The 18,238-nt window shown below is 37.9% G+C and overlaps 1 protein-coding gene across 4 annotated transcripts in view; it reads right to left on the bottom strand.

The window, feature by feature from the left end:
- WWOX (WW domain containing oxidoreductase) overlaps nucleotides 1–18,238 on the bottom strand; it is a 567,948-nt gene that overhangs the window by 423,447 nt on the left and 126,263 nt on the right. For all 4 annotated transcript variants that reach the window (XM_088135992.1, XM_088135993.1, XM_088135995.1 and 1 more), the window contains exons 7-8: nucleotides 13,808–13,993; nucleotides 6,083–6,347 (exon numbers count right to left, since the gene is read on the bottom strand). In XM_088135992.1, coding sequence (XP_087992118.1) covers nucleotides 6,083–6,347; nucleotides 13,808–13,993 — 451 coding nt within the window. The remainder of the gene's footprint in view (nucleotides 1–6,082; nucleotides 6,348–13,807; nucleotides 13,994–18,238) is intronic.

The raw sequence follows: 18,238 nt of genomic DNA on the forward strand, positions 1-18,238 counted from the left end.
CACACATGTTATGGATGCTACAAGATTGTCAGATGCTAAACACCTAATAGGGAGAAATCTAGAACTAAGTACTGTACTCCAATACGGATCTCAAGAAAACTGTATTTCTTAAGAAGATATACCAGACGTTCACTTATTTAAACTCTGGTGCAGGAAGTCTAGTCATCTGTGATGCTCTTTGGCATGATATATCATTTCATTTTGAGTTTAACATTTGGGAAATAAATTAGAACCCCCCGTTTTCATGTAAGTCTCCCTCGAAGCCTTATGAAGTGGCAAAAAAAATGGCAAACATGTGGTATTATGCCGACTAATTATTAAATTCAAATAACATTAACAATTCTAATAGTCACAACACTTCCCAGTGTAGCGATCTGGAAAAATAAAAATGAGGAAATTTTAAAGGAAAGCATGAGGAGGTGTTGCCTTTGCTCTTCCCCCAGAAATTTTGAATGCAGGAGAAAAAAAATTCCTGCTTCCCCCAACACATTTTTTTACTTGAGGTGGGGGTAGTGGCACAGAAAAACAGTACATATTTTTTCCCTTGATTTTTTTCCCCTGATTTTTCTAGTCCTTAAAATCTCTAACCGATAATGCAGAATTGAAGGCACTACATAAGCATTATGAACTAATAATGTTGCATACAATTCTTACGTAACTAAATGTTTATACAACAGATGATGCTGTTTAACCACAGCACAAAATATGCCAAATACGTTTTCTATGACTCACATTGCAGCCAATTTCTGAACAACAGCCAACAATGGAGGCAAGAATGCCATCTTGAAGAAGTTGGTACATAGTTGAGAAATTGTACTGCCTGATTTTTCTATCAGATACTCTAAAAACAAATAAGTTAAACCAATTGGCTGATGTATTCCTTCCCCTTCTTCTTCCCCCTAGAAATCCTACACAACTCATCCACTAGAACAGCAACATCATCATGTTTTTCATGAATCTGACAATTTGGAACAAAATATATGTTATGATTATATGGTGGGGGTTGGTTTCAATATCTAGTGTCATTTATGGCAGACTAATTCTGCAGAGGAAAGAAATTGTTGAGTTAAAAGGCGGTTTGTTGCCTGCACTGAACACATGGCTTTGAGATTGGCTACCTAATGAACAAACGTTTAAAATTAAAACCCTTTTTTCTAAAGTCTGCTTTTTGTAACTGCTCTGAATACCAGTATCAAGAAAGGCTCACACATGAGCTTTACAAACAAAATTAAAGTATTTACTGAATGAAAATAACATGTCATAAATACACTAAAATGCATTTATTAGAAATGTAAACATTGCCCCCTTTCTTTCTTAAGAAATAACTGTTTGTTTCCCATTTCAGCCACTGATTGTCTTCTCAGACTCTTTTTCCATCCTTTTAATATAAACTACAGTAAGTAAGCAACATGCCTTTTTGTATATTACCAGATCTGAGCTACAGGGTTCATAATATCATAAATATAAGCCTTAAGAATTTGAAACTTCTTCAAAATGTGTAAGTATGTGTCGAAGGGAGAAAGAACAAATAATCTCTCTCTTGGGGAAAGATATCAATGAGAAATGGGAGGTATCAGCAGGAAACTGAAAATGGAAATGCTGAAGACAGGTATGGCATAGTAATTTTTGAGTGACCCAAGTTGACTATTTTAATTTAAGCAAGTCTGGGAAGAGATGGTACATGCTTACCCATAAACCTGTTGTGCCTTATCTGCTGTTCTTCACCTGTGTTCCTGCCTCCATTGAACATATTCCCATTAAGTGGGAATATATATCAAGTGGGGAAGCAATGAAAATGTCAGTTACAGCCAGACCAAGAAGACCCCAAAAAACAAGAAAACCTTCACAAATCTACACCTATTTTTCAGTCTTCTCAAGAGCAGATTCAAGCTTTTTTCCTTAAGATAAATGAATAAGGACTGATGTAATTCAGCATTTAATTACACACCTTACCTTGTCTGAATATTTGTACTTTATTAGACTTAGGAGACCAAAGGGCCAATAGAGGTGGTGATTGTCTTATAAACACAAAATGTTTCTGTTCTGATTTACTGTGGAACAAAAGAAGCTGGGGGGGGGGGTCACACTTTGAAGTTTCATACAAAACCCCTAGCACTTTTCACAACTTACTTAGAATTAAAATAATCCGGCTGGTTGAAATGGAGATCTTTAATTAGTTCAATATGAATGGACATCTTGAGACAGTTAGAATGAAGCCTTGAAACCACTTAGTGATGGTTTTTATGAGTTAAAGGGTTTTTCAAGTTAGCTGTGTCTGTTTAGACTCAACTTGGTTTAAAAAAAAACGGAATCACAGTGGTTTGGTCAGCCAGCTGATTTTGTACAAGGATAGTAACAACTGAAACATCAGCTGCTTGAAAGCTGCCTTGATTATTTGGGCTATGGAGTATCAAATCAAATCAAATCTTTATTTTGGTCACTGACCAGCACAGCATTACATAATCAGCCCAACAATTTGATCAGAACAAAGTAGTCAAAATCAGAAGCCCTGGGTTTGACTATGAGTTCCGTAAGCTAACAGAATTAGACGAAATGTTTATTTCTGCTAATACTCTAACTCTTAAAACTAAAATAACTAGTATTACTAGTATTCATACTATAGGTCTGTAATTCCCATTAAATCTATATTTCTGGCTATAAATAAATGGTTAGATCTAAGATACCTAAGCTGAGAAGAAAGGCTTAAATCTAAACGTTCTGTATTTATGAAGCTGGAGGCACAATTGCTTCTCAACTGACTTGATTTGATTTCGGCTACGCATCAAGACTTGTGCGATGCAGTAATTCATCCTCATCCTGATAAATTGGGCCCCGTCTTCTGTGCAACTGGCTCTCTATGGCGCAACTGTTCCACATCTAGGATTCTCCAGGCATTGTGGCGTACAAACCAAAGCAAACTAGGAAATGCAACTCACCCTAACTAAAGGCATTCAGAATAAGAAAGGCTGACCTAGAACATCAGGTCTTTTCTTCTGAGCATTTATTCCTCAGATGAATAATAATCTTTTAGTTCTCTTTGTTAATTAGATTTTAAAATACAGTTGAGGGAAAGGGAGAAAGGAAGAATTATCTGCCATTAAAGCAAAGTTAATTCACAAAATAATTCACACCCGGTCCCCAATGTTTGTCCCACTAGATTTGGCAAATGAGCATGCTCCAAGTACCATTGGTGAAGCAGTATCACCTGGTGAGCCCCAGGAAGTGTGCCTTCTCTGTCATGGCACCTGTCTTGTGGAATATCCATCCCCCTGAGATATACACAGTCCCTATCCTGTTGGCCTTCTGGAAGACTGAGAAGTCCTGGGTCTTCCCTCAGGCACTGGGGCCAGGATGTTGATGGTGCTCTGGTGTGGATGTGGTTTGTTTGATGAGCTAATGTGGTTTTGGGGGGCCTCCTGGGATATATGGGTGGCTATATAAATGTGTTAAATAAATAAAGTGCAAAAATGTACTAGTAGAGAAAAAAATACCCATCCAGCACTTGCGATCATGTGCATATCTCTTTCACACTGACTGATGATTAAACACTGTTAGCACAAATATTGCCAGTAATCAGTTGTATAAAACCAAAATCATATGTATACAGGTAGTCCTCAACTTACGACCATAATAGGGACTGTAAAAATTCATCGTTAAGCGGTGCAGTCATTAAGTGAGGCATCACATGGCTGCACCCAATTTTACGACCTTTTTTGCCGTGCTTGTTAAGCAAGACATCACATGACCACAACTTGCAACCTTCCCTGCCAGCTTCCCCATTGACTTTGGGGGGGAAGCCAACTGGGAAGGTTGCAAATGGTGATCATGTGACTGCAGGACACTGCAACTGTCGTAAATGCACGACAGTTGCCAAGTGCCTGATTTGCAATCAGGTAACTGTGGGGATGCTGTGACAGTCGTAACTTCAAGGACCAGTCATATGTCACTTTTTTCAGTGCTGTTGTAACTCTGAAAGGTTGCTAAATGAATGTTTGTAAGTCAAGGACTACCTGTATTGGAAAAGAAATAAATAAGAAATCAGGGATTGTTAGCAGTTAGCCTTCAAACCCCTGTAATTTCCCTTATTTCTACTATTTCATTTCTAAACCGGATCACTTAGGATATTCGTTTTTCGATGTTTATAATCCCCTGCATATAGGAGGAGAGCCCTAACAGAGAATAACCTGACATTTCATTTTATTTTAAGAAGGGAACATACACCTTTTCCTATACTAATTTAGTGACTGGACACTTAGCAGTAAATCCACACAGTCTTAGGGCGTGCTGCTTACAATGTGAAACATGCAGAATCTTTCAGCATAAATGGGAAATTTAATACAAACAAAAGTTTCTCTTCATGTTCAGTTTCAAGATTGGTATTTACTCTTACATTCTCCAAATACACTTCAGGAATCCCTCATAACTAACACCTACCATGTTGGTATCATTTTAATGCTCATCTGCTGCCTTTGTTTTCTTCTAATTAAATGGGAGGATCTATTCCTTAACAACTGCAAGTGAAACAGACAATACGCACATCAGACCCATCCTTGCTCTTCTGCTTAGACTGCTCCATCCGTGAAGAAGGAGGACGCTTTGCACTTCCAAGATTTGCTTATCGAATGAAAAGTCCTGAACGTTTGTTACAGATAGGTCACTGAACCCATATGTAAGTATCTTCTATAATCTCTAATTTACTTTATTTATAAGATTTACATGGCCGTAAAATACAACTCTGGGCAGCTCGCAACAATACTGGGCAAGTTAATAAAGAAACAGTGATGAAGCAATTCTTTAATGAGACAAGTCGCTAAAGCTGAATTGCCAGAACTGAAGATATCCTTTCTAATGCCAATCATTACGAACTTTCTTCCTAGATAGAAAAGCAGAACAGAATTGTCCTTGATAAATAAATAGCCGGATTTACTTGCTGAAGCTCAGAAAACAAAGACCGTGAGAACTCAGCCAACTGACTAAATTCTGAACTACCCAAGTCCAATCTTGCCTGTCTAGACATCCAATGCTAAATGCTGATTTTTTTTATTAATAGATGATGCCCATCTTTTAACATTATAATATGTTACAAAAACAGCCTCAAACCCAGTCTGAGCTATTCAGGAACATAGATAAATATCCCTCAATCTGAAACAAAATGGTTAGATTTGATGCTTTCTCTTATTAATATTCAGGTGAACACATCTAACGCAGCAATGACTTGGCATCTGGCATCCTGTGCCATTTCATAGTGTTTCTAAACAGGATTGGAACACAGATAGTTGTTCAAAAATGCAGTTATCCAACTAGCATTGCCTATGGTCAAGACAGTTATTTTTTTTCATCATTATACATTATAATTCTGCAGTACTCCTAGTGTTATATTCCCATTCATTTAAAGAGAGACAACACACAACACGTCTGTTAAAACTCAAGCACCACCGTTGGCTACGCACTGAAACAGGAAGCGTAACCCAATCAGCTCAGATTTCTAGCCTTTCTTAACGCAAAAGGATTTAAAAATTCAGTTTGCTGAAACATCTGTTAGGCTCTTTCAGCCTTAACACATGATACTTTCCTTGCTCTCCTATTTGCCAACGCCAACATTTTATTCTAAGGCAGGACTGTGGCAAACATACAACTCCTAAATTTAGACATCAATGAGGTGCTGTAGAATTAATCATTCATACAGTGTATTTCAAGCTTATTTTTTTCATTTTTCAAAAAGAGGTCAACATTTCTTCTCAGCGCAGCCCATTTTTACTGATTTTTTTCCCTTAAGCATGTTGCATTCTGTAGCTCTCATTTCTCACAGATTTGGTCCTCAGCAGGGACTTATATTCAGACATATACATATGACACGTGGGTTCAAAAGTACATGACCCTGAAAACGCACATGGGTTTATCAAAGACCAACACAAACAGTCAAGGGACACACCCTTTTTTGACCACAAGCACCACAATCATATAAATGGTCAAGACCAAAAAACTAAAAAGTGGTCAAAATGCAATAGGTATAAGTGAATTTTTAAAAAGCCAGTCTGATTTCAATCAATCAATCATCAAGTATAAAATATCATGCTCTTACCAATGACTTGGTGAAAGGTCGAGCCAGAGTAAACAGGAGGGTGTACACCCACCAGTTGTGATGAATGGATGAGTAGATCACATTTCCAGGATGCAACGCATTTGACGTAACTCCATGGGGGGAAAGGCGACGATTCAGCTCATTCGATAGAAGAATACTGCAAAGCTTAGATCGATTATAGGCCAGCATAGCCCAATATTCTTTCTTCGATGGCGAAAGCAAGTTGAGGTCAAGTTTTCCTGAGTTGTTTTTAATATATGGGAACCTTCAAAGCCAACCCAAACAAAAAAGTGTTAGAATGTTGAAATCAAAATGTCTGCTCTTGGTTAAAATAGATTTGCTATGCACGAAGAGGGTAATACTGCAGTCCTATTCCTGCTCAAAGCATGAATGCTTTAATTAATTTAATTAATTAATTACATTAATGCATTAATGCTTGAGTGACTACTCCAAAATCTATCTCCAGTGAAATACACTGCTGTGCAACCATAGACTTTGCCACTGAAGCAAAGCCACGGCGCATGCAAATACATTGTGCTGATGTGCAAGCCTTCCAAAGGAGGTGGCTGCTTTAAAAATTTAAGAAAGGGTGCTTTCATTCATGCCAAGGTGTTCTACAAAACACTTTGACTGTGTACAGCCCCAATATCCTCTTCTCTGAAAAAAACATCAGTTAATACATCCATTCCTACAAATGAAGCTTCCAAACACACACGTCAGGGCCACATGTGTTTCTGGCTAGATACTTACAGAGATCCTCAGGAAGAGAAGCTGATTAAAAGCACGCTTCCACCATTCATAAAGTTACTTTCTGATCTGCATAAAGCTGTTACTGACAGAAACAATTCCTGCTAAAGCATTGGTGAGCCAAATATCAGCAAAATAAGCCAACAAGTAGCCTTTCTATTTCATTCACTCACTCACACGCCCCTCCAAGTACGACTGGGAATGGGGATCCATCTTCTCCAATGACCCCCCTGTGCGCCCCCCCCCCCCCCAAGATAACAGATACATCAGGAATGTCTGGGCCCTATCTTGCTTATTTTATTTTTTTCAGCAACCAAAGCTAAAAGAAATAAGGCACAATAATCATGACATCACCGAAGGAATCAGGACAGCTATTTGATCTGGAGAGGGGGGTGGGTTGCCCTTCCCAATTGGGGTGTGTTGACTATGTTTAAAAAAGGAGCAACAGTTATGTTCAATAGTTTATCAGAGGTTTAACACATTTTCTTTAGGTCATTATCAGTAGGACTTGAACAACCATGTTTCAGTCTTTGCAAATCAAAAACCTGCTTTCAACTTCCTTAAAATGGAATGTACATAACCTAAGGTATATAAAATTAAAATCTTGTGTAGCCAGATCTGTTTACATGTTGTCTGACTGACTACATATTCTCTTTCTAGCCACCTTTCCTTTGTACCTGATGTCTACCTCTCCCATGAATGTTAAGTTGTCTCCTTAAGACACATCTGGTTATCCTACTGTTTCATTATTGCCTTTCCTTTTTACGTTCATTTATTTCCTCTCTAATGGTTTTTAAAATCTGATTTGTATCCATTTTAAACAAACAGATCTGAAAGAATACACAGAACAGAAATGCTGAAATCAGTATGAGACAGAAATAACTTTGTGCAATTCATCATTGACAGATCAGAGTGTGGAGTAGCCTGAATTCATGAAAGTTTACTCCCACTTGGAAATGAATAGGTGGTCTTCTCTGCAGCAAAATCCATATATACCCAGTTTGCTGCTGCTTTTTATTTAATATAGTTGATGCTTTGAATCGCTGCATGATCAGAATTAAGGGCCTGTTAAATGATCTAAACAATATAATGTCAATAATTCTAATTAATTTTTAATTTAATTTAAATTTTAATTAACATTGTATAAATATCATTGTATCAAAACCATACAATGTATCAAGATCTGCAACAGTGTAATAAAAAGGAAAAAGAAAAAGAAAAAGAAAAAAACACAAAAAAGAGGCAAGTTCTGGCCAGTAGGTCTTGACTGCAAGCTCACAGAATTGTAAATCAAGTTGCTGAAATGGGTCAGGCTGATCTCCCTGACTTGCCTATTTTGATTCTCCATAAAGGTAATGGAATTCTAAAAAATAAAAAATTAAGGGCTTATTAAAAATTAAATGAGTACCAGTAAATCAAGATTCAATCCAAGGCAGGCAGAAGTACTGATTTTGAGAAAGTTTCTGAATCTGTAAATATCTTGGCATAGCATATAGCAACAAATATATACCCAATTTGCAGAAATAGTTTTAGGATGTGGTACATGTTATACACCCTTGACTGTGTTGATGGGGAGATTTAATAATATCTCCTATCAAGAGCACTTGTGCATAAGTTCAGACCCCAGAGTTGAAACAAATGTACAAGGAATCCTGAAAGACCTTACCTATCATTCTTGGACGACCAAGCTAATCTTGCTTCTAATTATAAATTATCTGGATTGATCCCAGCAGGCAGTTGGGTGCTTCCTAGTAAATAACAAGGATTGTGAACTTTCTGGAAAAATGACCAAATTCTTTGCTGTAGCAATCGCAATTAAAACCGGATGGATGGATGGATGGATGGATGGATGGATGGATGGATGGATGGATGGATTTATTTAGTCAGTCAGTCAGTCAGTCAGTCAGTCAGTCAGTCAGTCAATTTATCTCGCCATATAGCCACCCATCTCACCACTGTGACTCAGGTCAGCAAACGCAGGATTAAAATCAACAGAACAAAAATAATAATAAACAATAGTGTCAGAATAATATTGCAGCTGCACTCAGAGGCCATCAAACTCAAACTAGATAACCGCAGTGGATCCAAACATAGTCCAGATATGCTTCATTTCTGCTGCAAACTAAACTTTTATACTGAATGGTTTGAATTTTAGCCTTGTTTTGGGATCTATGACTGTACAGAAATTAATAATGTGTTTCTATTTCTTTTTTTTATAAAACAATTAAAGATAGGACATTGGAAACAGAACAGGGTGAACTTCAGTCTCTTCCTTCCAAAATACCATTTCCACCAAGGGAACTACATTTTCTTCTACTCCTTAGAAAAAAATTGTATGCATGCAAGTGTGTGTGTGTGTGTACATATGTATGGAACAAAGCAGTAAATAACTGCAATTAGCAAGCACTCTAATTGGGGCAAGAGATTTATGTCCTCCTCCTTCCCCCAGCCCCAAGCTGAGTAACAGGACAACTTCAATCATTGATCTTGCCTTCTTTCTGCTTTCCAGTGTGCCAGTCTTGCACACACCGGAGTCTAAGTGCTCAAATAACTACAGATGAGACTTGCTGCTTCTTAGCATTGACTTAGATTAAAAATTGATGGTTTAAAAAGGGGCAGTAACACAGGTGATACACCATCAATAGTTTTAAAGGTATAAAGAGAAATGTGAACAAAGCTAAAACGAGCTGTGGCAGAGCCTAATGTTTTTAAGTATACCCCTGGTATGACTAAGCACAAATCAAAGTAAGTAGTTGATATTTTTTAATTGGGTCTGACAGTCACTAAACACCAGCTGTTTGTTGATGTTCTTCTAGCAAGGTGGCAAACGGTGGAAATATTCTATAGGCAGTAGAGGGATTTTTCTGTATAGCCACCAGCCTACATATATACATTTGATTTGCACAGGAAGAGGAAATAAATGAAAAATATTTAACGGAAGGATGTAATTATGATTTTTTTTGGGGGGGGGGGAAGGAATAAACAAACAAACTAGTGTAGAAGACTCAAACAGTCTTCTACAGAGTCCACGCATAAGGCACAACATGCTATGCATGCAAAGCATGATTGCAACAGACAATCATGCTTTGGAGTGCTGCAAGGGTTCCTATGACGTTAATGGGGCTCTCACAATTCATGCTTTATTTTCAACAGCATCCCAACTTCCTTAGAGATTACATCTCGATATGTACACATGCGTGTCCCCTTGTTTGCAACTGTCAAGGCAATTGCACTGGTATGTTGATTTTAGACAGGTATCAAATCAAATCTTTAGTACAGTCAAGGACCAGCATAAGGACAGGTTGTCCTAATCATCTGCAAGCATCATCTCTAGGCGATTGCATTTAATAGTCTAAGGCAAAAAGAAAAAACAAGGTAGTCCCCTTGCTCATTCCATTGTGTTTCTTAAATGAAAACAAAGGGACAATATTGTCCACTCCAGCTGAAAGCAGCAGCTAGATTAAAGAATAAGGGTGGTTATACAGCAACCAGAATTCTTTTTCCACAGTTTGTTATTGACACCCATGGGGACTGTCTGACTCTTTTTAAAGGTAGAGCCAGCTGTTTGGAGCCCTGACCACCCTAGGTGGTCCTACTTAGAAACATCAACTCCTGACATAGATTTCGATGCCAAGCATCAGAGAAATCATATTATTTAATCTAAGAAAAAGGTCTAATGAAGTGTGGGGGGGGGAATAATCCCTTTCAAACATACTCATAACACATCATGAGAGTAAGGCAGAATCAGACAAGCTGTCCCCATCCTGCCTGCTGCACAGAACTCCTCTGCTGGATCTTTGTTGGGCTTTCAAAAATGGCCCTAGAAACTTCTTCCAGTTCTCAATTGGATGAACAGGCAAAGTCTCCCCTGTCTCTTCTTGCATTAACCCAACATCTGAAAAAATTGATTCTGAAAACAGAGCTGGAGAGAGGTTGTGGCCTTTCAGCTATTCCAATTCCCATCAGTCTCACCCAGCATAGCCAATGCTTAGGGATGAATGAAGCTGAAGTCCAACAATAAGTATAAAGAACGTAGGGTTGGATTGAGTTGAGTGGCCCTTTAAATTAGATTTACAAACAAACAAACTAAGAAATATTCCTACTCATTCTGATATAATACTCTACAGAGAACACCTTAGGAGAATTGGAATTACTCTGCATAGCAGAGAAAAACCAAGAGAAATGATTGACACTGGTTTTGTTATTTTCAAATAGATTGCAAATGTACGTGATAAGACGTAACAGCTAGCAAACTCATCCTGCTAATTTCTCACGGATACAGTAAAACTAGCAACCATTTTCAATGATCATATTTAAACATCTAATTTAATGCATGACAAAGCCCCGAGAAATGGAAAAGTAATTAGTTGTTAGATCTGGAGACACACCATTTACTTATTGGAGAATAAATTTTCCAGAAACCTTGGCTGATCTTGTGTAAGTAAGCAGAGAACAACATTTTGTTGCTTCTTTCTCAGCCTGGATTTCCAATCAAGCTTTAAAGTTCTGCAAACAGAGGAATTAGAGCTTTCAGTGATATCAAAGTAATGGGAGGAGACAAAGTCCTCTCCAAACCAAAGATGTCTGAAAAACTGTTGATCACTGATATACAGAGAAACAAGCAGCTGACAATTCAATGTAATCTCCTATTAAATAACAGCTCATTTATACATATCCCATTGTGCCTTCCACATCTGACAAGACATGGGGATTGGCCGATTTATTTCTAGAGCTCAACTCAACTGCCCTGCCTTGCAATGGGACTCCACTACTTGCTTTAAAAACCTGGCGCAATTTACAATGATAAGGGCATACAGGACTTTGCTGTTGTTGATGCTGTTGTTGCTGTTCTCACCTAATTGACATTTCATGCCTTAGCTCTGGGAAGGATTGATACAGGCATTTTGTACTGCTTCCTTTCATTTCAGCCATCATAAATTTAGAATGGGCAAAGTAAACCTTTCTGCAGTGTGCTTGTTTCTACTATGAGCCCTTCTGCTGGGAATGATAAAAGGATCCAGCCTAACCCTGGGCCATTCCTTGTCTGCTAGGTCCCAGGAGCTGCATCTTAGGGAAACTGGATTTATTTATTTGATTGATTGATTGATTGATTGATTGATTGATTTTTGAGAAGCATACCTCACACTGCATTGTTGAAACATGGGGAAGGGGAAGAACAAGTCCAGCACATTCCGCATATTCTTACTCAAAACCTTTTTGCAGCATAGAAGAAAGTTTTTTATGTTTTTCAAAAAAAAATTGCTGGGTTTTCTTGGAGCTAGCTGAGAGAGATGCTAGGCAAGTAGCAGAAATAGGAACTTTGAGTTTGTTTGGCATTTTGAACAGGATTTTTCAAGGATGGAGGGCTTTGCTCAAAAGATGACTAGAACGAGATAGGAGTTAGTCAATCACACAACTGCCAAATTCCACATGCCCTAGCAACCAGAAAGCATTATGTGATATTGCAATCTCAAGCAAAAGAGTTTCCAAAACAGGGGTTGGTGGTGAAAGCATTCAGAACACACTACTTCCTTTGCCCAAAGATACATCTGAAATGCCTTGCTTTCCTATTAAGAACATCCACACATACATATGCAGAGAAATGTTTTTTCACAAACTTGTATTTAATCTAAAAGTAATTGCATTAGCTTCCAGTTAGAGGTATAGTGAATTCTTCTTGGCACGGTACTGAAGTTGTTGAATGACAAATCGATAAAAGTCACACCATTCAGATTTAATCAATTATTGTTTCATCAGCTGGCAGAACCAAAGCCTTGCTCTGAAAAGAGCACCTGCTTTAACATGAAGACTAAGGTACAACCTAGTCTTAGAGTAGGGTCTTCAGTCCATTTATTATTCACCTGCTTTCCACTACAGCCCTGAATATGGCACACATAAGCCAAGATCTCAAGCACCCTAGCAGTGAGCAGAAGGCATCTTTTCCAACACAGCACCTGGTGTTCCTCTATAAATGGTCTGGGCCATTTGTGCAACAAGAAAATCATGGAAAGCCCTTGGAGGACAATTTCAGAGCCATTCCAAATGATAACACTGCATTGTCATTTTTAATGCAACATAAGGGGAAGGTATTCAATATATAAAGGTCACCCAGATAATCAATCAAACTTTAAATCAAGTGTTTGTCTGGGCTCCTCCTACTTTGGAATGTGGCCCCAGAAGGCCAGATGTGGACTTTGGCCTGAAAGAGAGCAATTCCTCCCTGCTCTAGAGGTTTGCCCAGTAGTCAGAAGGAGAGGTAGGAGGTATTGCAGCAAGAAGTATTAAAAGAAAAAAATCCAAGACCATGAACCAAACCTGTTGTGTGATCCTTTGGATAATGCCTATGGTTCTTCCTTCATCTATTTCTTTTTAACAAGCCAGGGAGATAAAGTGGAGTTGTGTGAATGGATCAGGACCACTCAATGTGCTTTATGGTTGACCACCCAGCACTACAGTAGAGGCCCTCCAGGCGTTTTATACTATGACTTCCCAAATCCCTTGTCATTGACTAAAAGAACTCAAACTGGTGTAAGAAGTCCAGAACAAGTTTGCCTATCCTTTCATTGCACTATCAAGGTATTTTCAAATATAGAATTCTAAACACAGTTATTTTCTACCACCACCTTTCTTTTAAACACAATGCATTGGCCTTGGGTTAAGATGGATGGATGGGACCCTTTCAGCTGGAGAGGTATGTGGATAGGCTTTGTTCCCTTGAATGGTGGTTGTTTTACAGAACTTTGTTGTTGTATGGAACTGTTATTCTTTTAATTTTGTGAAGGTACCCAGTCAAAATTTAATAACAACATTTTTAAAAAATATCTTCACTTAGGAACTGACTCAAATTACTGTTCAGAGCAACAAGGGAAAAAAGTAAGATATAAAATCAAAACACTGAAAACATTCAGTGAAACTCCCAATTTAATTTAGGTTTAGTTGATTTTCAAAAAATGGTGAATGCATTCCTGCAGAACTAACCTGTGTGATTCAGAAGAGACCATCACAACTCTTGCAGGAGCTGAGCGGCAAAGAACATCTTTGAGTTGCTGAATGAGATAAAAGTGTCCTAAATAATTCACCTGGAAGGTCCTCTCCAGGCCATCTTCAGTCACTTGCCAAGGAAGACCAAAAACAGCAGCATTGCAGACCAGCACATGGAGAGCTCTACAAACACAAATGTGGAAATTATATATTTAATTAGGGCAGTCTTCAGAAAGCTGGTGCCCTTCAGATGAGTTAAGCCAGAACCACCATTATTTCTAGCTAATCCATCAACTAAAGTGGATTAATTCTTTCTAAACATGGCAAAGGTTATTAAACAGGCTCAGTGCCATTTTGGAAAACCATGCCTCATAATATCTGTCACAGAAATTAATACAATCTGTATTTTTCATTCGCTTATAAAGATGTTGATCTCAAGAAACTATAATGAACATATATTAACAACATTTACATTGTAGCTGCTCAGGATAAAATTCTAGTTCCAAAGTAATGACATCATGGTGACAGATTGATTGGTCAGCATAAGATCATATTTTGAATATTTCAAACTATATTTTTCCACAAGTATGACATTCCCCACCCAAAAAGTAGAATCCTCGTCCCAAAGACTTATTTCCTCTTAGATGTCATGATGTCTAAATCTCACTAAAGCTCAGTCATCTGAGATAAGGACTGTTGGAAGAGTTTCTGTAAGTATGTACTTTTTCAGAAAAAAAAGAAAAAGAAAAGAAAATGTACACTCTTTGTGGACTAAACACACCAGTGTTTAGGTATTGGTCTATCACACATACTTGCATATATGCAGACACGTAAGCATCTCAACATGGGTCAACATCTGCCTTCCCCCACCTATTCCTCATGCTATTCCTCCCCCACAAGTCATTATTCTACATCTGCTCAGCTTGCTCAATTCACACCAGCTTCTTTGAAAGTTATCTTTCTTAGAGCATTTTCCTCCTGCACAAGTTTCTGTCAGGCTTCTACTGCCTCTTTCTATGATTTATATTTCTGCAAACATTTTAATCTCCTCCCCAAGATTTCTAATCATGGGGCCTGGAGGGTGTCATTCTGGCCACATAAGAATTCATACCTAGAGACCTGAGATCACTATTAATTCATATACTTAAGAATTACATAGGGATTTCAAACTTTTGAACCATTTTGCATGTATTATCCAATTGCAATTTTTACAAATCTTTGTAAAACAATGATGCTGATATTGTATCCTGTGAGAGAAGAACGGGGTGAGTGAGAAGGACAAGCTAATATAAGGGCCCCTGATGAATTCAAAGCAGAATTCAGATTTAGATCAGGAACTTCCCAATTTTTAATTTTTTAGCTACTGTTCTGCAACAGTTGTCAGTTTGTTAAAACAATGGACAAAACCCTGAAACTTCAGAATCCCACCAGCCAATTACTAGAGCAAATACTTTGAAGGAAATAGAAAAGCAGAATTCTTCACTCCACAAACACTGTGGTGTTTAAAAGTTTCTAAACCCTCTTGAATGTTCAATATTTCTGCTTAAATATGACCTAAAATGTGATGTGTTCTCCACACAAGTCCTAAAACTAGAGAAAGAGAACTTAATTAAACAAATGAGTCAAAAACATTATCAAAGAATGCATATATGAACAGTATAAAGCCCACTTTTTTATTTCCCGCAAGGGGATATCGAAGGATTCAGGGCCTGTATTTAATAACTAAGGGAGCCAATAAGTCAGACAAAAGCTGCCCTAGGCCTTCTAAAACTTTTAAAAACACATAAAGATTCCTGCTGGATCAAACAAATTATCCAGTTAGTCCAATACTTGTATTCTACAATGGCCAGCTGCCTCCAGGAAGTCCATGAGCAAGACCAAAGTACATTACAAACATAACTAACATTCAGTGGCAGGTACAATTTTAGCTATATTGGCAACTACTTTTGAGAGATCTGTCCCATATTCTTGTTTATAAAATATAGTTAGGTTTCCAGAGAAGAAATTCTTTGTGCGTGAGTATCTCAAGACACATCAGAGGAGAACAGAGAAAATTCAATTAATATTTTATAAATATGAGATAGCTATTTGCTATTACAGCCAAATAAAATCTCCAGGAACCCACTGAATAGGAACTACTGAATAACCTAAAGAATAATGGTTATTATGAAATTTAAAGAGCCCGTGGTCTACTAATCTTCAGTTACCATAATGTCCATTACTTGATCAGCATGCTACTTGCTTTATGCTCTACATTTCTGTTTCCCAACCTTGGCAACTCCCAGATCTGCAGACTTCAAATCCCAGGATTCTCAGCAATGGCCATGCTGGTGATAAAATTCTGGGTACTGAAATGCACACATATGGTAGTTGTCTACAAAGGAAAACATTGGTTGGCATTTTATCAACACTCAAAAGAAGACTGTGACTTAGATTCATAACTTACATGGTTGTACTCCAGAACCCCAGATTCCTTCAGAAGCGATAACAAACATAGCTTCATAAAGAAGCATGCTTAAACTCCAGAATTAAGAGGTTTTCTTCAGCACTGTTCAAAAACGGTAACTAATGTATAATCAAGTACATTAGTCCAAAGATTCATATCACTTTTTTTTTAAGTTATAGCATATAGTGCTTTTAATCAATGTATTTTGTTAAAAATTCCATTATATCGATTGTTATTGCACTTTGTAATATTCTTCATGGTTTTATTATTTTAAATTAAAATTTTAATTAAAATACTGTACACACAGACCCTTTAAAAATTCTCTCATTAGCCATAAAAGCTATAAAACTGCAAAATGCTTACGGCTTTATTTGCAGCAAAAGATACTATAGCTGTACATATTAAATCATAAATATTTTACATGCTTATCTTCCCAACATGCCCCTCATGGCTGGTTCTACCAAAGCATAAGAGCTTTTAACTCAACGAAAACCGAATGTCTCTTGAACTTAGCCTTCAGGTGGGTTGGGATACTTTGGCCATGCTGGCGAGGAGTTCTGGGAAGGGTGCCTGGGAGCATGGTTTCCCTTTTGAGACCCGAACCACAATGCTCCACAACACCAGTGGCAAAATCAGTAGAGTGGGGGATTGGGGGGTTGTTACTTTTTATCTCTGAAGTCCAGAATCTGTGCGTCTTAATTTAAAACACACACATACACACACACACGAATGTGGATTCCGAACAATTCAATTGATCTTTGTGAAACTAGGTCACAAGAAGTCACAGTTCTGTCCCACTGTGGTCTACTGCTGGCATCTACTGGAAGGCTGTCTTTGAAAAACATTCGGCTTCTGTGCAGTTATGATTGTTTAACACTAAACTCGGACAGTGAGTGTCAACAAGACCACAGGCAAATGGGACCATTGGGAATTCAAAGGAAGATAGTGACATGCTCGGGGAAACACTGACATTTGCAGGAGAGAGAGAGAGAGCGAGAGAGAGAGCACTCTCCTCAAAAAAGGCAACTCAAGCACCTATTTGAACTCGCTGCTCAAAACACTGACATATGATGTCCTGTGAAAAGCTCAGAACTATTGCTTCAAAGGTTTCTGCTAAGTAGGCGCATATCTGCATGGAAGACACTTCCCCTGAGACTGCAGTGTGAAGGAGCAGTTCCTCTGTGTGAGCTCAGTCTGCTGCACGTCAACTGGGTTTGGTAGACTTTCTACTATTGTGAAAAAAGCCATAAATCTTTTCCTATCGCAAATGTTATAAGCCGCTATCATGTCTGATCGGGTAATCTAGACAAGTTTGCAGGAAGCACTAATTAAAGCCTGACTAAAGAAGGTGTCCAAATAAGGCCAGGAGAGTTTTTAATTATATCCTTTCTGTTGCTTTTAGTATCGCCCAGTGTTGCTACTGGAGGAAATTGCGTGGCACAAATTTTATTTATAAAATTTATAAAATTTAATAACTCACCCTTTGGTTTAATTAGATGTTCTGGCTCACAATTATAAGATACAATACAAAAACCTATTACAGTGTAGTAACTAAAACAGCAAACAGGCTATTAAAACAAGGAGAAATTGAAATCAGCACCATTCCTACTTCAGGGACTAAGACATTTTTATTTTTTAATCTTTGCATTTGAAAAGTGGGGGGGAGTCTGTCTCACTGTGGCAAAGAGGGTGCATAGTTCTGTTTGCTTTCAATAGGGATTTGTATTTTCTTATATTTTTCAGGTGGAATAGGGATTGCAAGGATTCTAAAATCTTTGAACAAATTGTAATAAATTTTAATTCAGAATACTTCTGGAAAAAAAAAATCCTGGCACCCAAATGTTGTTTTTGCACACGTTCATTGTGCAAAAGTTAATTCCCACTATACAACACACACACACACACAAAATAACCATTAACCTTTCTTCTAATATTCCTCATTCTCATTATATCTGAACCATGCTGCATCAAACCTTTGTTCC

Source organism: Python bivittatus, unplaced genomic scaffold (assembly GCF_059951505.1).
Source record: "Python bivittatus isolate LINGU-HERP-01145 unplaced genomic scaffold, Pbiv_v1 ctg000190_np1212, whole genome shotgun sequence".
In the NCBI taxonomy this organism is placed as follows: Eukaryota; Metazoa; Chordata; class Lepidosauria; order Squamata; family Pythonidae; genus Python; species Python bivittatus.